The 25,422-nt window shown below is 44.6% G+C and overlaps 1 protein-coding gene across 2 annotated transcripts in view; it reads right to left on the bottom strand.

Annotated features, from left to right (window-relative positions):
• Positions 1 to 2,358: 2,358 nt before the first annotated feature.
• The window catches only part of RTN1 (reticulon 1), a 120,425-nt gene continuing 97,361 nt past the window's right edge, over positions 2,359 to 25,422 (bottom strand). The window contains exons 1-7 of one of the 2 annotated variants that reach the window (XM_040601864.1): positions 19,185 to 19,626; positions 7,399 to 7,606; positions 6,198 to 6,336; positions 5,263 to 5,332; positions 4,831 to 4,877; positions 4,682 to 4,740; positions 2,359 to 3,158 (exon numbers count right to left, since the gene is read on the bottom strand). In XM_040601864.1, the coding sequence (XP_040457798.1) occupies positions 3,116 to 3,158; positions 4,682 to 4,740; positions 4,831 to 4,877; positions 5,263 to 5,332; positions 6,198 to 6,336; positions 7,399 to 7,606; positions 19,185 to 19,245 (627 nt within the window). In that variant the 5' untranslated portion in view covers positions 19,246 to 19,626 and the 3' untranslated portion in view covers positions 2,359 to 3,115. Of the gene's footprint in view, positions 3,159 to 4,681; positions 4,741 to 4,830; positions 4,878 to 5,262; positions 5,333 to 6,197; positions 6,337 to 7,398; positions 7,607 to 19,184; positions 19,627 to 25,422 lie in introns of those variants that run through there. The other variant, XM_040601862.1, reaches the window with a different exon arrangement.

Genomic DNA, 25,422 nt, shown 5'->3' with positions numbered 1-25,422 from the left:
TACAGAGGTGGTGAAGATAACTAGGCTTGCCCCAGGTTCAGGAGCGGTCAGGTGCCCTTTCTGGTTCTACAGAGCTCATCCTCCCCCGTTAACAGCTACCCACCCAAAGAAGTAAGTAGATTTGCAGAAGTGGCAAGTCACAGGCATCTGACTTGCTAGCCTGTAGTTACTTAGATTAGATGCTGACCAGAGGTGAGCACCAACAGATGGTGAGCTGACTGTTCACTTATGAGCAAACACCAAAGGAAATAAACAGTTCAGGTAAGAGAGAAGCAGGTCAAGCCCCTGTACCTACTTACAGTCAACTCCCATTTGTGGAGAAGGATTTTCCACTCTCGGTACCTTTCCCTTACCGTGACAGAAAGCAAGGGTTTGCCACTCTTTCCTTTAAAGGCACCGAGCAGCAAGAAAGCCTGGCAGGAATGAATAGACCATTTCTCCTTCCATTTTCAGGCACTGCAGCTATCGACTCTTATCAGTGGACATGTCTCACCCTTATCCAAATACCGTATGTCCCACAGCGGCTGCATGTGCCAGCCAGTCTTACCAGGCTCCTTCATGCCAGCAGCCTCACTCCACCGATTCCTGGCATCCCAGGAAGCTTGCATGCAGGTTCACTGATGGAGCAGCATTAAATTCTGTGCCTGAGAAAAAGAATATATCAAGAGCCAGGAAGAAATACATCACACTTTGTGTTTCCAAAGCTGCACTGGGCAAACGCGTGGGCTCGCCACGTATTTCCCTGGGCCCATATGGAGAAGGAAAAGCTGCTCTAAGCTTACAGCTGACTGACTTGTAACCCACCAGGACAGGGACGGGAGCCAGCTGCCATGTGAAAAATGTGCAGGGAGATAAAAAAAGCTATGGGGAAGCAGACAGACCTTCTTTAACTGGATTAGCTGCTCACAGAATATTATATCATTCTTATCTCTTCCCAGTTCCAGGGCTTTCCTAACGCTGATGATTTTTATGATTCTACTCTCACTAGATTAATATTAAAGAGCAGAGGAAGCATAAAAGAGATCAAAAACAGCTCAGAGGCAAATACAGAGGCTAGAAGAAGAATGGAATACTGCTGAGGCACCAAGAAGCAGGGAATCAAAACCAACATTACAGAGTATTCACATCAAACTACCAATGGAGTATTCATTTCAAGGTACATTGACAGACATTCAAGTGACATAAAGTACTGACAGAGCTCTTCAGTAACTATTGAACCTGTCCTTAACAGATAGTAGCTTAGAAGAAGGCTTACAAAGTTTCTGGAAGGTACAGGTGAAACCATGGAGAAGGTATTTTAAAGTCATAAAGCCTAAAAAAAAAAAAAAAAAAAAAAAAAAAAAAAGACACATCTGTAGATGTTCTAACAATTTTTTTTTTCTCCCATCAGCACACCACTCCTGATTTCATATCCTCAAGTCAGAGTTAAACTGGTTTCAGTTCAAATTAGCACAGTCATCTGGGCTGGCTTTCCAAGGTAAGCTCAGCAAGTAGACCTGTTATCTTCCTCAAAAGCACTATATTGAGCAGATCAAAACACAGCCATCTTCTTTACGTCAGCCAGCCAGCTCCCAGCCATGGAAAGGCCTGGTCCAGACCTGTTCTTGCATCTAAACAAGCCTCCCAGCTGAGATATCCACCTTAGAAACCTCTCAGCTTCCTCTCCAGAAACGGAGTATCAGCATCTCAGGCTACCTGGAGACTGAGGGTAAGAGATGCTGCTTGGGCAAGGTATTTAGCACACACCTAACTCCAAACACCTGAACAACCTCACTTGGTTAGGTGGGTCTTTAAAACACCCACACATTTGCATATCTTGTTAAATCAGTTTGAACCAGAAGGACAAGCTGACTCCTGAAGCACTAGTGATGGGATGGCCAGGTTCCTTTGTCAAGGAACATTTTAAAAAGGAAAGAATGGTTCCAGTTTCAGTTTCCAGCCTCCAGATTCAGTATTGATCCCACAGTTTAAAGCAAATGGATGAGAGAGTAACATGTTGATAAGGAAACTGAAAAGTCCTTTGTGCTGTGCTGACCCCTCACATAGTGTGTTGCTTATGATTTGCACAACATGCAACAAATGGCGGAAGAGACAATTATTCGTGTTCCTGTAATTTGCTAACACCCCCACCAAAGAACATCAATCGATGTGCTAAGATCCTTCTTTTACTGCCATACTCACCCAAGATGTGAAACTGACAGATAGGCTACAGATGATCTTGTTGGACTGCACCACTTTGTAAGGGCAAAGTGTGTGAGGATCTCAAGGGGAGAAAGAGAGAGAAGATGCTTCTTTTTGCATAGTATGTGTCCAGTGTGCAAATGTCAAGATAATCCCAGTGGCAACAAGAGGAAGAACTTTTTACATTTAGTAACATTTATTTCTGCATTCGGTATCAAGTACATAAGTGCAAATATTCAGAGTCTATAATTAAGTCCATTAGGAACTACAGAGAATGTAATACAAATTGTAATAAATTTAACATGCTGGAACTTTCCAGTTACCATACATGTAAGTCAGCCTGTCAATCCTTTACGACAAAAGCACTGGGTTTTGTTTTCATTTTTTTGAGTTATACAAAACTGATTACCATAAGTACCGATTACTGTTCATTTTATTTGTGCTGGAAAACACTAAAACATCAGTCTACAATTCTATATAGTTAATAAAGATGAATCCAACCAGCAACCCAGTGACGTAGAAGCAATTTTAACTATTGCATCAGTGCGCTAAGCAGGAAAGCCCCTAGCCACATGTAACATTAAAAGTTATAGAAGCAATGCCAATAGAAGAAGGAAAAACACTAAAAAAATAAAATAAAAAGGTCAATATTATTTAGGCTCTCACCATCATGCACTTTATAAGCAACACAAAAAAACACATCTAGTACACTTTTCTCTTTACTATACTTTAGTGCTTGACACAAGTGATTGCAAATATTCTAAGTGCAGAAGCAGCAGGGGAAAAGCACTGCTTCCGAGTTTTATGTTTCTAAGATTATGGTGTCGCGAAAAAAAAGAACGATAAATTTGCAGTAAAGTGTAAGAACAGAGCTGTTTCACTCCAGATTCCCCCATTATTCACTACTGTAGTCGTTGAATTCTTGATGTCTGCTTTACTCTGCCTTTCTCTTAGCACCTGGGATTTTAGCTTGAATCCTAGAAATAAAGAAGTGAAAAAATAAGAAAGAAGGATTACATGGTGAGGCAACTATTCCATTCCAGTGGATCCCCACTTGAGTCTTACCCAGGGGTAATCTCTAGCTTGCATCCAGTGTGTTGTTGCAACAGATGGACTAAAGTCTAGTAAGAAAAAGAGGTGACGCCCATCTATGTGTTCTTAGGGGCCCCCAGGTGTAAATGGCCCTGTTTTCAGTGGTTCATGTAACAGTGGGATACGCTCAGTGATAGTCTCCCCCGCTTCATTATTCCACCATGGTCTGCTGTCTACTGGAAGCCCGGAATGAGGTTTAAACAAAGAATTTTGAGTGTGAACTTTTAGTCCTGCCAAGGCTAAGGGTTTTGAAGAATCACAGAAACATTGGCTGGAAAGGACCCCTGGAAGTCTTTGAATCAGCTTCCTATGTAAGGCAGGACTATCACCAATGCTAAATCAGGTTGGTCATGGCTTTACCTTGCTGCATCTTGAAAACCTGCAAGGAAAAAGGTTCTGGCACCTTCCTGTGTAGCCTGCTCCAGTGCTGTTCTAATCTCCTAGTGAAAGTTTCTCCTCATGTCCAGCATCAGCCTCCTAAACTGGATTTATGTTGTGCTCCTTGTTATAACCCCCACTACTGAGAAGAGTTTGGATCTATCATCTTGTAACTTCCCATCAAGTACTTTACAGGCTGCTATGAAATTGCTCCTTAGCTCCCTCCTTGCCAGGCTAAACAAGCCCGGTTTCCTCAGTATCTCTTCGTGGGTCACTTGCTCTCTGTACCTCACCGTTTTGTAACCTTCCATTGGACACCTGATATTCAGCCAACTTTAGCAAAGGCACAGATACAAACTGCTGAGATGTATGGATCTACCTTCCAGACCAGCCATGCTGCTTCAGTAATTCTCAAGTTTCAAGAACTATGCTTAGACCCTCACTGCGTCCTTAGGGATCCCACAGAAGCTTTTGATACAGGCAACACATTAGGAACTAGGGCAGACTGCATCAAACATTTCATCCAGCTCTTCCGTCCATTTCATGGTGGTTTGAAATACTCAAGATCATGGTGCTTCCAGGTATTTTCTTTCTGTAACAGGGTGGTGTTCTAATTCCCACTTTGTTTGTTAATGGTATTATTAACTCTAAAGGACAGAGTCCCTGAATGCAAAAACCCAGGCTTGGAGTGGTCGGTGGGGAAGGGATTGAACACATTCCTTCCTGTTTGTAAACAGATAAAAGTATGGGCATCAGTCCCTGCTCGGGCTGCTCCGTCCACAGCTTCCCCAGACAGCAGGAGAGAGGTGAGAAGGACGCAGGGTCACAACTCTGCCTTAGCCTACACTCAGCTGAGAAGGCCTGTCTGTCTCCAGGGATCTGCCCCCTCCCGCAGCCTGTTGCATGCCAGGAGCTGGGAGGGACATCATTCACAGGGCACATTGTCCCCAGGACCATCCAGATCTTAGCCACCCCCAGTGCACCGCAACCTCACGGCAAGACTTCTGGTCAAGCCTGCTGCTGAACTCACTTTGCCACAACAGTGTTTATGTGGGTCCGCACAAGTCCCAAGTATTGATCAATCTGTGCCTGCAAAGAGCAAAAGGAGATCAAGTCAATCAGGCATCAACAAGGCAGAACCACCCAGGCACCCGAACTACACCGTGCAGACAGGCTTACCTGGTACTTGTCATATACAACGGGGAGAGTAAACATAGACACCACAGCTGAGGAGAAAAAGAGCACACTGTTAGATTCCTGCAGATCAGATTCCTCCAGAGAAGAGACCTACTTCAGCGACAAACACATATCATGCCACTTGGTCAGCTGATCCACCAGGGATCTTTGTATTAAAAATGAACTTTGCTCAAACTTCCCAAATATGGAATTTCCCATTGTTCTGGGACTAGTAGCTGCAAAACCATAAAACACAAATTAGCTCTAGCAGGAGGGACAACATAATAAGAATAATGAATATTCACTGGAAAGGCAAATAAAAGTTGACGGTTTAACTGTGGGGAAGGCACACTAAGGATAGGCTGTTTTCTCCATGTAGAAATCACGAGAGAGTTAAAGTTAAAAGTAGATTTTAAAAGAAATGTTGATTTTTACCCATTATCAGAAGAGTCAGGCCATTGAAGAGGGCTCCCACATAAGTCAGCAGCCACATTAGTACTGCAAACTAAATTAAAGATGGATCATTACATCACCCCCAGTGTCAGCATAAGAAATCAGTTCACTTAACTAGCTAACATATAGCACATTAGCCTTTTGTAATGTGTAAGGGCAGTTGTTAAGTAAGGCATACCAAAAACTAGGTACTTTTTCTGGGTGTCTAAACCCCATTCTCCACTTCTGCTTCTCACCCTCTTAGCTAAGCTTTCACGTATATTTAGGGCTTAATTGCATACATTTAGGATTCTGCATTGAGCATGGCATAGCAGATTTCTGCATCCAGTTTTGCTGATCGTAAGGGTCATCCCACAGTGATAATCCCTGCGACTGAAAACTCTTGAGGCTGGCAGATGGATACATTTTCCTAAATACCTTTAGTAATTTAGGAGCCTAACCCATGCCTGCTCTCTTAATGATCTTCCCTTTGCTCTGAAGAACACCTGCTTGGGTGTAAGGCTGAAAAAAAAATAACTGTCTCAGCAGGGAGGGAAAGAAGACCTTCCTCCATAGCAGGAAATGCCACCATTAGAGGAAATCCAGGTTAACAGAGGTATTAGAGGGGAGAGGAGAACAAACCATCTCGTGGCAAAGCAATAGCGTAGCACAGAGATGCTTCTAGAACTGCAGTGGAGCTAAACTGGTCCTGCAACTTTTATAACTGCTGTATTACGTGTCAATAAATTCAAATGCAGATTGCCAAATCTCTAAACTGCTGGAAGGAATTAGTTTGGAAATCAAAAATGAGAGCAACTTTTGTATTTGGAGCTACGCAAAGCTAGGTTTTATGACAACAGTGTCAACATGGGAAACAGCACTTTGAAATGTAGATTGATCCTCTAGAGAGGGGTTAAAAATATTTAAAGGAATCCTACTTTTAAAGAATCCACAAGGTCCTGAACGAGAAAGAGTCTCCTCAGCTCTTTGACTGTGCTGTTGACGTATAGCTGGAGACAGTCTGTGTATTTCTGAATCTGGTCCTGTGAGAGATTCATTTCCATCTCCAAGTAGGCTCTGCCAGAAACACAGGTCCAGTTACAAACCCAGGCAGGTTCACCCGCTGTCCATACTCCTGCCTGTCTACCCCATCACTCCCTCCTCCCCACACCTCATCCCTTTGCACTGGAGCAAACTGCCCCCCTTCCTGCAGGCACAGAGCCACCAGCACCAGCACACTGTCTTCATCTTTCATGACCAGTCCCCCTGGACAATTGTGAGCTGCACTGAGGCTGTTTGCCTCCAGCCTTGCTCCCTCCCCACGCAGAACCTGATCTTGATGGGATCTCTCTCTTTACTCCACCCAAGGGGGATGCAAATCCTAGCTGGGAGGGTTTCCTCACAAACTTCTGTGCAATGCTGCTGCCACAGAAGAGGACATCTCTTCCAGCTGACAGCCTCTGGAGGAAAAAAAGCTGCTGTCTGGCCATGTGTCACCTTTGGCAGCAGTGCCCACTTCTTGCTCCCCCATCCTTCTGCCTGTCCTGCACCTTCCCCTGAGCTACACCCACGGCGTAAGTTGCATCTCAGAACTGACCCAAGTGAAACAGAAGCAGCACCCCAAAGAGACTTTTTTTCAGTGTGTGTGCTCTCCTGGAACAAACCACCCAGACCCTGTGGAGGGTGGGGAGGGCACCGGCACTGGCACCATCACCTAATGGATTGACACACCACAGCCAAGCAGTGCGGGAGAAAAGATACAGTTTCCCTCTATGCCAAATAGAGTGTGTCCAGAAACAATATTCTTCCTGCTTGCAGAGATACGGTATTATCATTAGCTCTGATTAAACTCTTTTTCTCTGCTTAAATTTTTCTAGATCTTTTGAATTTCAGGAAAAAAATTCCCGTGTCTCAGAGGATGATGCATTTTGTCCTGTTTTTTTTCCTACCAGGACCTGAGCCAATACAGCCTTGCAGGTCTTGAGAGACTGGACAACAGAAAAGATTATTTCCCCAGCTATAAGCAAGACAAGAATCTTATTCAGTATCAAGAGCGACAGCTAAAGAAGCATCAATTGCCACTGGGATTGCATCCTTTGCAAGATAAGTAGCCCCTGGCCACGACTGCAAAGTACTCACTTGAAGGGGTGGCCCTCGTCCGTCTTCTGCACAGCCTGTAGGACTGATTTGTAGATTCTGAAGCTAATGGTGGCCGAGAGGCCGGCGAGGGCCAGATAGGCCACGACACTGACGACACTGAACTGGGTCAGGGAGAAGAGCAGCAAGAGGAGGCTGCCAAACACAATCCCTGTCTGCTTGATGTCACGCCAGTACAACAGGTCGATAGCTGGGGAGAGAAGACCAACATGTTAAGGGCAGGAGTTGGAAGGGCATTGAGGATGGCCACCATGGCCACTGTGATGCTCAAGAGTCCTTGCAGGAGGGTAAAAGGAGTGAGCTCACGTTAGCATCAACAGGATCAGTGAGGAGGCTGCAGCGATGCGCTGAGGAAGTTACAACTGATGACCTACTTGAAATCCTTGTATTTCAATGCGTCTGTGTCTGGTTTAGATGAGATGGACAAGTATCTCCGGCCACAGCACAGTGGGTCTCTTGCAGCAGCAAGGCAAATGCAAGCTGGGGTTTGTGTTGTTGCTAGGGTCATATGGAAGGTTTCAACCTAGCTTGCATTTACTTACTCTGGAAACTGGATCCATTTTTTGTCACATATCCAAATGCCAAATGCTTGATCAAAGCATTTTCGTTTTGGTTGTTGACAAATGAATGTGAAAGTTTGGAGTTAGCCACAATAAAACCACTTTCTCATTCAAACTTTTGACAATATGACTTTGTTATTTCCTAAGTTTTGAGAAGGGAAAAAACCTCCTGGTTTTATCACTGCTTAATAGTTACATGGGTAGGAAACCATTTTTCACATGGGGCCTTGAAATACAGAATAAATCCCTTCTGCTATTCAAATCCAACTGTCTCAGAAATATTAAAAAAAAACAAAAAAACCTTTCTGCTTGTTAGATAACTCCTTGTCTAGATCCACGGGAGGTGTTAGTTAGAACAACACAAGTAAAGAAAACCATTTTCAACCAATATATTTTTACATTTGTAAAGCAGTTAATTTTGACAGTGTTTTTCATTCAGTTTGTATAGTTCATTCCAACACCTCCACCAAACAATCTTACCATCAGGAACAACCACCACAAAAGCAAAATCTTATGAAATATCACTGAATATCCAGTCCACAAAGGTGAATTTAATTTCTTTACACCAATAACCTGTTTCTGAGATGACTCTTCATCCACTCAAAGAACGTGCTCATGACAATCTAAACAAAACAGCTTTAATTTCATCCACTGCACAAGTCCACATGAACAGCTTGAACGCACCATCAGCCAAACAGATTTCATAGATGCCACTTGTCAAATCATTCTGAACAAAGAGTAAATTCAGGAAAAGTGCAATCTGTCAAAAAAAATTTTTCACAAATACTAAAAGGAACAAAATCAACCCAGCCTAGTAGTTCTTATCATCTAACCTCCAAAAATTGTGAGTCACCACGGCATGTTTGCCTTGAGTCTATGAGCTATATTACTCATTACTATTACACGTATTAGCATTGCTCCTCAAAGTTATGGGCTTGAACGCAAAAATTGCTATTGTATTACTGAGCTCTTTTCTCTTCATGGAACATTCACATCCTACTGTATTCTCCATCCTATATACAATATAATAACTCTCTCATATTTTTAAGTGCCAGCATTCAGCACTGGATCTGTGATCATGTGCACGCATTAACAGATCTACAGGCTGCACAGAAGCCAAAGGACAGGGGACCTTAGTGGCATGTGCTGGGGTCCTGGGTGCTGATTTTACAAACCAAGGACCAGGCCAGAGTCTTTCCAGATACATGCCCAAGTCTCTTCCTGCAGAAACCAGAGGCATGGACTAAGGAATGCTCCAAAATGCAGTTACAGCACAGTCACAGCATGCACCTATACTGGGGATTTTAGCAGCCGACGCAGTGGTATTGATGCAGGCAGCTGAAGCTCCACAAATTGCTTACAGTGTTAGGTGCTGGAGTATGTGACTTGCAAAACATCCTTACAAGATAGCATTTGGAACACAAGTGTGCAGTTTTTACCATTTTTCATACTCTTTTTCAGTCGAGGCACTGCAAAATTCTGCAGCACAGTACAGCAACTGGGGTGCTTTCAACAGTGAACATTTGGGCAGGAGGTATTCACAGCCCAATCATTTTTGTGCCTAAAAATTCCCCTCTTAGAGGACAGTGTTGGAAATGTATGCAAATCTCACTTTTGAGACACTCAAATTTTATATTGTACAATACCTTCACACTAAATGAAATAAGCACAGGTGAGCTTGCTCGGGATGCTGTAAGTGGTACATCATCTGCTGATGAAAGAAAAAGGCCATGTACCAGGGGAAAACACTACTTGAGACACAGGCAGTAGACAGTCAAACAAATGAGATGTGAGCAAAAAAAAATACAGAAGCTCCCTTCAATAGAGTTTCCTGAGTCAATCCAAATTGATGATAAGACCCAAAATGAGCAATTAAGTCCCCTCTCTTTCGACGATCTGCCACACCTCATATTCCTGCAGACTGGAAGTGGGCTGTATTCTCATGCAGAGAGATGCCAATCTGCATTTTCTCATTCCCCTCAACAAGGAAGATGTTGAATGAATCAAGACAGGCTTGACCAGGTCTGCATATATCCTGAAACTTGCCCCTTTCTGCCATGAAATGACTGGGATATTTACTAAGCTCTATCAAGTAAGGAAAGGCTTGCTACAACTCAAAGCAAGATGGACAGAGGCCAAATGACACAGTTTGGGGGATATGTGCATGCATGAGAGAGGAGATGAAAAGGCATCTGGCCTCTTTCGCCAGCCAAATGAGACCTGGGAGAGAGGGATCCTGTGTCTTTTAGACCTGAAGCAAATATTCCCGTGTGCATGGAAAAAAATATGTGCCAACTGCTCGATGGAAAATCTCAGCACAGAGGCAGGAGATATCAGTTGAATGATTTTTACATGGCTGTCCCGGTGCCCAGGTCCAGCCTAGGAACACAAGCCCCAACCCACAGCCTGCACTAGGTCAGTTTGGATTTTCAAGGGCAGAAACCAAACCTGTCTTCTCCTCATTTCCCCCGCAGGGACAGGGAGCTGCAGCACTGCTGCCATGTCCAGCCGTTCAGGTGGGATTTGGGGCTCCCCTGCCATTCCTCCTCCTCTCCCTGCAAAAGGCGGTGCAGGAGGGAGGTGAACCTCACGGCTCCTTGGGCAGGGAAGGGGGAGAACGAGAGTTCAGAGCCAGAAATCAGTGGAGACTTGTGGGGTCCAGCCATGGTCCATGCGCTTCCCTGGAGAAAGCACTATTTTTGCTGACAGGCCTCAGGGATTTGAGCTGTATCAGTTCTCCTGAAATTTAGAAGCTGCTGAAAACACCTGAGCTACATGTCAGAGCCTTGTTTGCTTCTTCAGTCACTTCAAAGGCTTTTTACGTTATCAGAATAGAATAGAATAGGAATAGACTATTTCAGTTGGAAGGGACCTACAACGATCCCCTAGTCCAGCTCCCTGACCAACGCAGGGCTGACCATAAGTTAAAACACATTATTAAAGACATCGTCCAAATGCCTCTTAAACACTGACAGGCTTGCGGCATCAACCACCTCTCTAGGAAGCCTGTTCCAGTGTTTGACCACCCTCTTGGTAAAGAAAAGCTTCCTTAGAGAGACAGTGGTCAAACATATTTCTGTCAAACATTTCCCTACCTAAACAAATCTCCCTAAAAGCAGGCAGAGGTGTGCTGGGTGCAGAACCCCCTAGCTGGGATCCTTTGCCTGGCTTCCTCAGGGCGCCATTTTCTCCTGTAACCATTTAACCAGAGCAAAAATACCTGTTACATCAGTGTCTGGTGGCGTTAACAGATACCAAGGGGCAAAGAAATGAGAAATGTGCTCCTTCACCATCAGGTGAACCCAGAACTGGGTGTATGAACCCCCTCCACACCCTTTTTAAAATTCTTACCAGGAATGAAAGATGAGGTTGTCCACCACATTTATATGTCTGCTTTGAGTTTCATCTCATCCTATATTCATATAAAACCGATTAAGGTAGCAAACACCTCAAACACTTCTGACCCCACGGGTTTACTGCCCTTCAACAGCTCGCAGAAGGTAAGAGGTGGCCCGAGTCTCAGACGAGGGGTAGCTGCCTGCCCCCGCCTGTGCCCCTTCCTTTGCACACTGAAGCGGCAATCATCCAGGCTTAGACCAGCCTCCCCAGCACATGGGGATGCAGTATGAGGATGGTGGGACCAGGAGCTGAGCTGGAGCTGCGCACCTTCACACACACGCTTCCCTGCAGGGCCACTGCCAGCAGGCGCTGGCCCCATGCTGGGCTGGGCTGAGACAGGCGCGGAGTCTGGCTGTTACCTGGGTACTGCGCTACCCAGAGAAACTAACAGAGAGGGGATCCCCCACACCGGGAGTTAACGACATAACAATTAAGTGCTTTGGTCAATCCCTAGGGTAAGAATAAAAGGTCCTAGTACGGTGAAGGGTCCTGCAAGTGCGTGTGTGTGTGTGTGTGCACGCGTGCACAGCACTGCCCAGACCCAACCACAATGGCACGATTCTGAGCAATGCACGCTGAATATGCATGAAGCCGGAGCCTGGTGCCAATTGAGCCGGTTGATATGTGATGTGCATGCAATTGGACAGTGGGTCAATCTGCCTGGCTAAGCAAGACACGTTTCTGAGAGCCAAAATGCCAACTTCAAACCACCTAAAGTCTTGCAACTAGGATTTGCAAACAGGGTTTGGAAAACAGGCACTGAAACCAGCCTCACCTTCAATGAAGTTTGGGTTCCTTCCGTTTTGAAAATCCCAACTGTAAAATCCTGACCATGCCCATTAACATGCAGAAGCTGTTCAGCTGTAGCTTTCCATGATCTCCCTTTTAGCCTTCTGGATGGAGGGAAGCAGCGTCGGTCACTTTGCACTCTTTCCAGTACAACACACCGGAGCTCTGGCTCATTTGTGGAGATATAAAAGGACTCTGGGGTTTGCCAGAACTGCCTCAGACTCAAAAGTATTTGTATTATTAAGTAGCACTTGCCAGCCATCTCTAAGACAGCAGTGCTGCAGGTCCTTGTGACTGCCTTTGAAGAATTTTCTGGAGAAGCATGTCTGATGAGCTATTTATCTGAAAGTATCGCCTGCCCATGTTTTTTAATTGACAGCATTACTCAAGTAGGCTTTTATTTGAAAGAAAAAGTTTTCAAGGGTGTCAAATCAGTGTATCAGCTATACTTTATGGTATAACTTCATCTCGTAAAACTAACGTGTGGCCCATTTGGGGCCAGTCCCCAGACAAACCATACACAAAGGTAAACTCTACGATATAAGAACAACTTGTTAATATTAGTAGCTGTTAAGCACCCATGTTTGCAAGGCAAGCTAGAAGTAACCTCACAAGTGTAACAGCAGCAAGCATGCGATGCCACAGCTTGCGCCACAAGGAACTGCTCCCAAGTACAGTGCCTGAATAGCTCTCCCAGCTCTCATCATGGCTTTCAGCAGAAAATGTTTCTGCTCCTCAATATTTGCATCAGAAAAGCCAGAAAACAGGCCTGGGGGCTGGAAAGGGCAGTGCAGGAGGCAAAGGGTGAAAGACTTGAGATGGCCAAGACGGACTACATAGTGATGCTCCTGAATCCATTCTCTTTGGGACGTGGTGGAAACATGAAGGCTGGGTTCTGGTGGTTTATATGGTCTCCAGAAGCACCATGGTGTGGGGCAGCTGCAGCCCAAGGCTCCTGAGCAGGGACACCAAAGGGAGAATAGAGGAATCAAACCAACTTGTTAGCTAAAATGTCCTCACTCCTTCGGACTCCTGCGTGGTTATGTTTTTGAAAAATACTTTTGTAAGAGAAACAGGGATCTCTGCACTCCATGTCACAAAACAAGTATTTTAAGATGAAAATTAATGACGATCAACTGAGCACAGACTGGACACTTCACATCTTCCACAGCTTCTCCCTCCCTTCCTCTGAAAACCTCTGCTCTCTCCTGACTTTGCAAGTTTTTCCTCTACTGCAACAACTGTATGAAAAATGAACATGCATCAAGCAGCATTTACATGGAAGTTAGCATAAGAAATGTGTGCAGACCCCTCGTACCCAGCCTTCAAATGAGGCCCATGGGCCTTGATGATTGAATACAAGGTTTTATGCTCTTCAGCATATTAATAACACCACTGGATGTGATCAAGCTGCCCTCTCCACAATGGAGGTCCTATTGGGCCTCCTTAGAAGGTAAAATCAATGGGGTTTACAGCTTCATTCCCCATGTAATATTAGTATTAATAAGAAGAGAGAAAAGCCTGTCTACACACAGCCTTCAATTCCGTATACAGTGTAATATCATGATTCATGAATATAAATTATTTCATAAGGCATTTCTCAGACCTACTGAAAGTGAAATGATCAGGAAATGTAATTTAAGAAGAGCAATCCTGTTTATAGCATTGTTGCAACAATACTTTACAACAAATGCACAAAGGTTTTGAATAGAAGTAAATATTGCTCACACTCAAAGAAATTCCAGTTTGCAGCTTTAACCACAGGCTGTAGGACCAGGCTTTCCCTCTTCTCTCCAGTGAAGAATCCAATGTGGTCATTGCTCCCCTCCTCACAACACAGCTGATTCAAATGTAATACAGGTGGTTACACCATTTAATGAGCAGTCTGGTGCTTTCAGGTGACAGCTGTGATTAACAGCAGAGTCAAGACAGAATCTCTGTGCTTTTTTCATGAGGCATCTCTCCTTATTCTTTATCTCCAACCTTGAGGGATCTGCGCCATACTTCTACCTCTTGTAAACTCTTTGCCTATTAACTTCCTGTCCTTAGTTCAGCTTTGTATCTTCATCATTCACCTGCCCCAAGACCCAGCTTGAAAGTTCGGATCTTCTTTGTCCCCGAACTCTGATGAGAGGAGACCTGGAGCAGGAACGGGACCAGGGAGAAGGGAAGTCTTGACAGAGGATGCCCTCCATGTTATATCCTGCTCTATCCACGAGATCAAGATTTGAGCAAAAAAAGTATTGACTGACTGCCTTCTGTGAGGCACCAGAGTGGGTCTGGGTAGACTCAAAAGGATTGGCAATAAAAAATCAGACCTGCAGCTGTGCCACACACAAGTCTATTGTAGTATTATTTCACGTTATTATCATCATCGCCATCATTCATGATGTTTTTGCTGTTATTGTTAACACCGTTTTCACATGAAAGACGCTTTAAGACCAGGATTTAACACAGCAGCAGGAGAAAACCTCTTCCACTCACCTCCTGCTCTTCAAACCATATCACTACCTGCCTTGGCCAGTTTCTGCAGAGGGTGTTATTGCACTCACCTCCAGTGAGCAGAAATCAGGGAGACCAAGCAGAGTCCCTGAAAGCACTTAATGCTATGGAAATGTTAAGATTTTCCCAAGATGCTCCTGCACCTAAATAACAGAAGTGGCCCCTTCCTAACTCTACCCAAACATTTGAAAAGCTGTAGATTTTCAAAATTAATGGGTCAGACCTACGTTTTTTGTGAGAATTAAATATGATGTGGAAAGAGTATCCCTTCTGATATCAAAAAAGCCTCATCAAAACTCACTTCCCAGAGACCTCATGAAAGCAAAAGCAGGCCTCCAATGCTGCCTTCAGCTATTGCCCTTCATTGCCTACTTGCTAGAGTTTAAATTACTCCTCAGGTAGTATCTTAAAATAACCTTACTTTTGGGGAATTTTCTCCTTGTGCTGGCAATACAAGCATATTGTCCGTTTATTCTAAAAAAAAGGGGGAAAAAACCCCATACAGACACGGCACAGCTGGTGTGCAGAGCACATTTTGGCAGAGCTATTGAAATCTCACTGATTTTTTGATATAACCTAGATCAAGGTGTGTGTTGGGATGGCTGGCAGTTGAACAGTGCGAAGCTCATCTAAATGAGTTTGTCCTCTGACTTTAAGCTCTTGAACTTGTGGTCGTATTGCCATCAACAGGAAGGTGCTTGAAGAAGGACTGATAAGATTTCTGCAGCACTGACAAAAAAATGAAAGTAAATACGAAAGTAGAAAAAAATCTTGACAAATTTCATTCCAATTTCACAGGAATTCAACTGTAAAATTAGGAAATCAATTCCTCATAAGTTAGTGTAGTTTTGTGAAACTATTAGCTAAATTGTTGGATCAGATGATGACTTCATTCCAAGATTTTAGCTCTACCAAGGCTCAACGTAAGAACCAACTACTAGGACAGATTTTTAGGTGCTGAAAAGAGGGAGAGCTCATTTAAGAAAGACAAGTGGATCCCAGCTGCGAGTTCAGCTCACAGTATTTTCAGAAAAGCACTGAAGTTACCAAGTGTCTGAAGTAATACTCTAATGCTAATAGCTGTAATTAGACAGACTTCAGAACTGTCAATAAGATTATAGATAAATAGCATGCATCCATATTATTGCCATTGAACTTCTTTACCAGTCCTAAAGTGGGGAACGCTGCCATGAACTGTTGGTGCAGCTTCTCAGCACCCTTTGGAAACCAACTGATATATCAAGCAAGCAAGAAAGCTGGTTCTCTGGGAACAGCTGCCAGGAAAATGCTACTCAATAACTCCAGTCCCAGCAGAATTATGTCAGCTAGATGGATTAGATGAAGTCTGCAGTCCTTTTCCACATTTAGTTTTAATTACAATGTGGATAATATTTAGGACGATTTCTATGAAAGGTTCACAGGCCTTTTTCTTTGGATCTTCCAGATTTTCTTTTTTAATAAGTCTTGCAGGAGGCTGAAGCTGCAGGAACAAGCATGTCACTTATGACCACCCAAGAGCTGGTGTGAAGAAAAACAGTGGAAGAGGGAATATTCATGGAGACCAGTGTACTGACACCAAACAGCTCCGCCAAGCTGTAGTGCAAAGATCTTCCTAATCCAGAGAAACCTCTCCAGCAAGGCACGAGGGTGAGTCCTGCCGAGCTGGGCCGAGTCCCTGGGGAAGGTGTAGAGGCCTGCTTCTGGAGGCACACTTCATCCAGCAGCTTCCCTCTGGGAGCTGAGCACCGTGCTGTGTCACGCAGCTGGCATTGGCTATAGGTTGTTACAGGAAGGCCCACAGCAACCAGCACGCCCAGTCGGAGATGTTTCTCTGAATGCTCATGCATTATGCATGGCTACATCCCAGCCTACTTCAAATGCATCACCTTCCAGTGTGAAAGATGACTTGTGTGTGAAAGTGGGCTGCAACTCCTCGAAGCCACCTATGATAACATTTTGAGCGAAGCATATGCCCAGCAGCAGTGGATTCCTCTGCTGCTCCCCCAAGGGGCTGTATCATGATCTACCACTGATACAATTATGCTGTACCTGCACGATGGTCAGGTAAAACATATTGCAATATTTTAAATGTTGCAAGCATCAGTTGCTTCACTGCAAGGAAAACAACAATACACTCATTTAGTGGTGCAAAGCCAAAGCTTCACCAAGCGGCCCTGCACCTTCTCAACATCCCCACCCAATTTTACACCAAGTATAAGTACTGTAAGTGCAAAGCAATGATACAGCTAGTTCAGTCCTGGCTGTTTGTTAATTAAAACTTGGGTTAAACTCAATGTTCTCTCTCCATTATTTCAGTAAAAATATGCTCTGTATTTACTGAGGTTTGTGTCTGCATCTGTTACATTCACAGACATATTCCAGAGTTTTCAGAAAGAAACCATCATTCCATTGATAACGAAGCTGACAAAATTATACAACTCCAGGTTTTCACAAAACTGATATTCTGGGTTGAGACAGAGACTACATGAATAATAGATACTAAAAGAATCAATGAATCCAGTCTTTAGTTTTCATTCCTCTGAATTTTCAATTTCTTCTATTTTATCTGGGACTGATCAAAGAATTTTGCCGACAGAAATAATATTCTATGACTATTCCATGTTTTTTTCTGCAGGACCATTTCTGAATCATAAAGCACCACCCAAGAAAAAGAAAAAGATATGCAAATGATGTGGAAGTGAGGCAAGTGATTTATTTTAGCTGCGTTGATTTTTTTCAGATCTGGTTTTTTTTTTCAAGTCAGCATAGGACACATTGTATCATTTCATTTTCAGTAAATCTACCTCAGTTTCAAAAAGGAAAGCACAGAAGGAGAGAAATCCCGCTATCATTATAAATCATTAATTAAACAATAGAAGCATGTCCTTTGTTATTCCCCTCTTAATAATTTACGAAAGAATATTTTTTCTGATAAAGATGAAAAATATTTAGTTTGCCTTGAAATACAGGTGGCTCACCAATCTGACTCAGCAAATTAATGATTTTTTAAGGATCAGCAGAACATTGAGCCTTTTTGGAAACAAAACAATCAAAAAACCCAAACCCCACCTAACAAGGAAGTTTATCTGCAAAGCTCAGATGAAAAGACCCTGAAGTTTGTCTGTGGCTCTCCCATATAGCCTTTACAAATCGTGCAATCCTATGGAAAACCCTAGCCCTGGATCAAGGCATGGAAAGCCTGAGCTGCTGGAGGCTGGCATTTAACAGGTGCATGTTTACTTTCCAGCTACTCATCTTCCTTAAAAAAGCCCTCAAACCGTAAATGCAGTTAGGTGCTGAATTAAGACTGCAAAAATACAAAGCTCCCTAGAGACAAGTGGCTGTCTGAAAGATCTCCCCCTCCCAAAAAAAAACCACTTTAGGAAGGTTTTCTGGCTCCTGTTACATAGAGCGGCGTTTATGAAACTAAGTCTGCACGCATCCTGGACTCTTCAATGAGATGATGCTATGGAGTAATCTCTCTCTCAGGGACCCTGTTGTGAGCACTGACATCATGTACTGTCTATTCAGTGTAAACATGCACCTTAAAATTAAAAAATACATTCAAACAAAGCCTGCCCAAAGCAGACAGCAGCCTGCCTGGCAGGATCAGCCGCTAGCTTTTCTCCCTCTAATCTGCCCACCGAGCAGCGTCACAGAGACTGTCTTTTATCAAAACAAAGGCTGGATGCTGGCTGGGAAGTGTGAAGCCGACTAAAAATGGCTGAAAAGCTGTCCAAGGCACCCGGGAAGGTAGCCAGCCCCACCCAGCACAGACACCAACCTGCTCAAAATAAGCTGAAAATAAGCCCAAAAGGGAGAAGCTATTGTTCCCTTCACCTACTCGGCCACAAGACATCATCGCAGTATTTTGTCCCCGAACAGTTCAGCAGAGTGCTTGAAAGCACAACGAAAGGATTCAGTATTTTTTTTAAAGCAATCCTACAGCAAATTACGACGTGTGTGGCAATACCGCGGCCGCCTCGGTGCTATTGCACTTCTTGCCGAAGCTGCGTTTTCTTTGTGTCAACGCTAGGCTAAGCCCTCGCTATGGGTGTGTCCGTGGGCAGGATGCACCCAGCCGCCCAACACAACCGCCTCGAACCCTCGCGAGCCCGAGCAGGCACAAATTCACCATCGCCCGGCTTTCCTAAAGCCCCAAAGGTATGAAATCATGCCAGCGGCAGCCCGGCGGAGAGAGTCGGGGATGAGAAATGACACGGCTAACAGCAAGGGTGGATGCTTTGGGAATGAGCTGTAAGGTGGGAAGGAAGGTCCTGTATCCTGGATGCTTTCGGGGTGAGACAGCTGGGGACGGGAGAAATATAGTCAAAGAACAGAATTAAGGGCTTTTTATCTTTCTTTCTTAAATTACCCCCCACGAAAAGCTTCACGGGGAGGGAAAGAAAACAGCATGCAAAGGCCCACAGGTGAACAATGCAAAAATGGATGGATCCTGCCTTTGCCTCCTCTGACATGCAGTCCTTCTAGCATGCAACACTAGAATAGATATAATACCCTGACATTTCCAGTTGCTCCAAAGACAGTCCATCTTGGTGGAATCGGCACTGGCTTGCATCTCGGAGAGCTGAGGAATGGCCGGTCCTTTCGTCGGAGGCACTGCGTTACCAGTCAGGCATTCCCGAGCATGGGTGGGTTAGCGGGTATCGCTCCCGTCTCCCTGCTCGGCTCCGGACTGATGCTGTAAGCAGCACAGGCGGAGGGGGGAGGGCATATTGTACGCGCTGCGGTCTCCACTGCAGCAAATCAGCAGTGTGATGTGGTTGCCCTAGGGAGCAGGCTCCTTTCAAAAGGGGATGCAGTCCCCTTTCAAATCAAAAGCTTGCGCTCGGCGGCTTAGCCTCCTAAGCCATGGAAATGGTTAAGGCAACCTGATGGCAAAGAAATAAAAACAAATTGGGTGTGGGTGGAGGGGGGGGTGGGGGGGTGAGCAGTGTTTCCTATGTGGCTGCATGGCTGTGACTATTAACGTTCCAGAAATTTCTTGACAGTGATGAAATCTGGTGTTTTCTTTTTTTTTTCCTTTTTTTTTTTTTTTTTTTGCAAGGGACAAATTTTGCCCAACCCCTCCAGGTTTTGATACCCCCCTCTCCTCTGCCCAGCTGGGTGAGGTTGGGGAGCAGTCAGGAGAAAACCAAAGTCAGGATCCAACCCCAACAGAGCAACCCACATTTTGCTGTTTTTTTTCCCAAAACTATTCCAGAAACAGAACAAAATAGCAGAGTACCCACACCACCAGGGACCCCCCTTCTACCCCTGCAAACACAAGCACCCACAGGCATGGGGAGACCTGCATGGCCCCCAGCCCCTCATGCCAAGCCCTGCTACACCAGGATGCCGAGCACCGCAAGCTGCACCCAGGTTAGGGTGTGTGGGTATGAGTGCTGCCTCCTCGCCCTGCTCAAAATGCTGTATAAACCAGGACCCGAGGTGTAAGAGTGCAGGTATGCAGGACTATGTGAAAAACAGTATGCTCTCTGTAGCAGCTGTGAGCCCACTAATAGCTGACTTTTAACACCACCCTTGACACTCCTCCCCCAGTAAGACACTGCCCCTGCCTCAGTTTCCCCATCAGTAAATTACTATAAGTAGCATCTCAGAGACATCATAACTAAGCAATGGCCGTACTTGGCAAATACCGGGAAAGAAAATGCTTTACATCTACCCCATCTGCCTGCCTTTTCAGATTTTGGGGTGGCTATTAATCACAAAGAAACTCCTCCAAAAGTCACCCCATTTCACTGAAGAGTGACTTGAGATACAGCGTATCAGACTTGGTCCAGTCATCGCTGGCAAAATGATCCCAGCTGGGAAATCTCTCAGGTCTGAGGCTGCGTTTAATCTTTTAGATAATGCTAGTTTATGAAACAATTTTACTTCAGCCATGCTATACTGAGTTTCTATATGTACATGTACATGTCAGCATGGGGAACAGAGCTTGAATCTCTCTGGTTTTTTGGCTCCAAAACCAAACGGTCTTTAACACCTGAGTTAACAGAGATCTCCTCCAACTGGCAGCAGCAGGTCATTTATCCTTCCCTCAGGTAACTCATCTCACAGATGAAAGTCAAAATTTAAGGAGAGATTCACCACAGTGTGATCTTAACCTTTACCTAAAAAACTCTGCTGGGATTACGGAGGTCAACAGCTATTGCTCATGTTTCAAAACCATCTCTGAAATTCCCCCAAAGACTTGCTTAGGCTTGAATCCAGCATCTTCAGTCCCCTAACAGGGAAACAATGAATTGGTACGGAACTGGCTTCAATTGTCATTGCATATATTAAGATTAAATAATCTACAAATAACGTTACAAGTCTTGATTTTGTGTTCTTCCTGACTTTGTCAAAAAAAGCAGGAAACTGGTTGGCAAGGGATGATCTCTCATCATGGACTGATTGGTTTAGAACTTTTGCAAGAGCAGAAAATATCCCGATTGATACTTTTTGCCCTGCACGCTGTTTGCAGCTCTGTGATAGGGTTCCCAGCACCAATCCATAATACAAGGTATTTACAAGCAGTGTATATAAAACAGAGCCATCATTCACATGAAACTCATAAATCCTGGAGTCCCTGAAAAAAAGCCAAAGAGACCTTTATCTTAGCGCACCAGTTAAACTCATGGCTATTGGGCATGTACCACCAGCAACACAGCATTGGGAAGACACAAAATCTCTGCTTAGTCTCACTGTAACCCACATTTCTCAGTCAGGTATAAAAGACAAGTTCCCTTTGAACAGAAGAGTTGTCCCTGTTCGCTGAACATCTCAACATTGTATGAACAGTGATGGTTTCTCCTTTCTTTCACTGTTGGTAAGGATCTTTCTTGCCCTAGACTTCAGGTCTCCAGCTCCTTCCCCAGGCTACCAAAATGAACCATACCATCAGTTTTTCTGCTCAAACTCTTCCTTCCCTTTGGAGAGTGTCTCTTCAGGCCTGGCCCATGTGATTGGACTGTCCCATGCTACTTCCAGAGCTATTTTAATTCATGGGCACCAGACCCCATCACTTTACCACCAGTAACAAGAACAATACATTTGTGTCAGAAACAGAACTGAACTGGAACTGTGAGTTGAACATACTTAGAAAATGCAAATAAGCTAAGAAGGTCTTCCAGCGTGCACTCACTTATCCCAGGAACCAAGTCAGGTGATGGACAGAGGCAGTGCTTGGCATTAACACTGTATGTGTGTCTACACAGACATTCACAAAAAGTCTAACAAAATCCCAATCAGCACTGGGTGGATCCATGACTAAAATGGCAATTGATAAAAAATGCACTTCTACAATGAGAATTTTAATTATGCATACAGTAATTACTAAGCCAGAATTAGGATGAAGCAGTTGGTCATCAACAGACTGAGGGTGAGAACTACTTCTCTGGAACAGAACTAAACCAGGACCACCAACTAAACATTTACTGAGCAGGCTGGAAGGCACAAATAAGCATAGCATTGCCTGGATCTCAAAAGGGTGAGACATGCACAGGTCAGAGATCTTGGCATCAACCGCGGGACACTGCAGCATTGGAAAGTTTTCCTGTGATGATGAATAGAAGCAGGATTAAAAGCAGTAAGTGGAATTTGCTTCCCTTTCCTTCAGAGCAGTGTCCATGAGAAGCCTCCTTCTGCCGCAGAATGTTACTGAAGTTATTATAGATCTTAAGATGTTTTAGTAAGGTCACCTAAAGCTCAGTGTTGATGGCACTGCCACAAGCCAAGTGGGCTCTTCAGTATTTGCCTGTTAAGTAGCTCTGCTGGAGATAATGACCCACGTACGTAGGCTGTGTGGGGCAAAGACTCAGTAAAAAAAGTTACCTGCTTGCTTTCAGCCCATCCTAACCTCCCATTGAGGGAAACCTCTGGCCAAGAACATCAGTAGGGTATTACTGTCTCCCTCATTCCTTTCCACCCCTCCAACCTCAGCAGGGATTGCCGGATGAGGTGCAGGTTACAGCTCAGCAAAGGACACAGGCACCCTGCCATGGTGTGTGGGCCACCAGTGTTGTGCTCCCAGGGACACAACAAGCCCTGCATCAGGACTAACTCCCCAGTCCTGCCTTGCTCCCCTCCAAAAGCCCTCCCACTTCCATGGTGACCCAGCCTGCCTGTGCACCACTGATGAGCTCTGGTGCCAACAGTTAGCAAGGCTTTTTAGGTAAATAAATTTGAATTGACATAATGGTCCATAAGAGCTCAGCGGTACCCACTGTTCTACCACGGGAAAGACCACACATGGCCCTAAACTTCAGGGATGTACCTGAAGGAGGTTCGTAAGGGCAGGGCTGGAAGGCAGGGTGGAAATCAGCATTGGTTTCAAAGAATATTTAATAACAAATTCAAAGATAGAGCTGAAGCCATCACCAGTTCTGCTCTAAGTGCAGTGACTTTGAAGACACTTTGGACTGAGTATATTTTTCAGAACAGCGCTCTGCATCAGTCCTCGTCAATGCATTGTGGGACACATTGAGGGCAGCGCCAGATCTGCAGCATGGTGCTGTAAGATCCTGACATTTAGCACTTTAGGAGAACAATAGCATTAAAGGAGATCACTGGGTTTTTCTTCTAAGCTAATTTGTTCTTAGCATTAGCAACAAAAATAGAGGGGATGCTATTTTAAAAGTTGTTTTAATATGTCTCCAAGCTCTAAAGAGCAATGGGGAATTTTTGCCTGAGTACTCCACGCCAAGGGCAGCCAACAATTACATTTTCGTGAGGAGGCTGTCAATAGCAGAGGGATGGGCCAGGTCCTGTCCCTGCTCTCATCCTTCCCACTGTCTTGCACTCATTCTTGCAAATTTTCAGGGCTGCAGAATCACTTAAGAGGCAGCTCAGGTGAAAAGGCTATGAGCTGGGAGATGCTGACGGCTATTTCACATCCATCACTGTTCACAGTATAGGTGGTACATAGACAGCTCTGTCCTTGCTTGCTGTCTTTTGCCCCAGGTCTTTGGTATTTTCTCTTAGGAGATGTAACGCAGTGATTAATTACTTTTTTCCTTAGGTCTTTAGACCACAAAAGGAATCAATAAGCTGGTAAAAAAGACAATACGGTCTTAAACTGGTACAATTTAAGTCTGGAGCTAAATACTCATAACAAAAGAAACCCTGTGTCCCAGCATGCCACATAATGTTCCAGCTTCCCTGTGAGTTCTTGTAGAAGTCTTGAAATGCCTGGATTTATGAGGGATTTTTTCAATAATCAGTCAAAATATTTGGGTAGTTCAGAAGGACAAGAAGTAGGTTTTAAGATGTGTTTCTAAGCTTCTGCTCTGCTACCTCTGTTTCACTTTCTGCTCAGCAGAACTGTTCTTCATGCCCATTTTTGCTCAAAGTCTGAGATTATCATATGGTCTTCAGCAACAACCATGTGACATGAGTCAAATGAGCGGGTGAAAGAATCAGTGGGATACATTTGCTTCCCTCACTGGGAATGAGGTGGCCTTTCCTTGAATCCTAATAAATGAGCCTTTTGAGGGGAAGCCCTTAGATTGTTAAGAATCAGTCTCCCATTTTGGTTTTTGAACTGCCGATGTGCAGTCCCTCAGCAAACCTGTCACTGATCCTCTTCACCAGCCATCCCAGAGGTGGCTGGCACTTCTGCAGAGCCATCTGAGCTCACCAACTACTGCAGGCAACAGCAAGCGTAACACATAAGAATCAGTTTTGATTTACTCCTGGCTGTTCAGCAGTAGATAATTTCTCTTGTTTCTTTAATGTTATTTTTGAACTGTGAGGATCACAGAAATGAAGGCTCTATTCCTGCCATTGACCTAGAAAAGTCTTTTGATTCTCTCCAGTGGGACTACTTTTTTTCAGTTGCTGGGAACCTTAGAATTGGGTGTTTCTCTCCAGTGGGAGAGGTCGTTGGTACATCTTCATTCCACCTTTAAGATTTGATAAGTAAAGCTGATGAGACCCTAAAACTGGCTGACCTACTGCATTCCTCCATTGCAGAGGGCTCTTACAACACTTGCAGCTTATCCCTATTTTCAAGTCTGCACTACTAAATTTTTCTCTCTTACAGCATTGCTGGTGCTGCAGCTGGCATTATTAATTCCATTTCATTAACTGATCTTCCTAATGGACTGGAAGACAAAAGACAAGACAGTTCTGAGACCACAGCATGGCTGGGCCTCAGGAGATCTGTGTTCAGTCCTCACATCTGCCACAGGCTTCCTATGTGACCTTGGGAATCATCTCTCTTAGAGCTCTGGGTCTGCTTGGTCTATTTAAATTTGGGGCATCATCTGCTTTTTAAGCTTCATTTCTGCAGCACCCAGCACAACATCTGCTGGTCTAGTAAGGGAGCCTTGCTCATTTTTGCAACACAACTTGCAGGCTGGTGCTACTGGCTGTCGTTCTTGGACCAGGAAGAGATCAAGTAAGATTGTCAAGATGAATTGGGATTGCATTGCTCTTAGAAATGGTGAAATCCTGCCTGGTGCTGTGCAAGGATGCTGGGGGGCAGAGGAGCCTCCTCTTTAGCCAAGCATGCCCAGAAGAGATGAAGATGACATGTTTTTAGTAAATTCTCGAAGCAAGGTCTGAAGGCCAGTGCCTGAGCTGGGGAAACAAAGCCTGGACTTTGCCACATGGGTGTGCCACAAGGCACCAGGGACCTTGTCTCTGCCGGGGCAAGGTCCTGTGCTGGGAGCAGAGGAGGTGGCCCTGGAGCAGCGCTCACTGGCTCTCCTCCTGCACTGCTGACACCCTGCAGGGTGCAGGGCAGGCACAG

This window comes from Falco naumanni, chromosome 7 (genome assembly GCF_017639655.2).
Source record: "Falco naumanni isolate bFalNau1 chromosome 7, bFalNau1.pat, whole genome shotgun sequence".
NCBI classification, from domain to species: domain Eukaryota; kingdom Metazoa; phylum Chordata; class Aves; order Falconiformes; family Falconidae; genus Falco; species Falco naumanni.
Note: the sequence above shows the minus strand (reverse complement) of the source record. Positions and strands in the feature narration are given on the sequence as shown.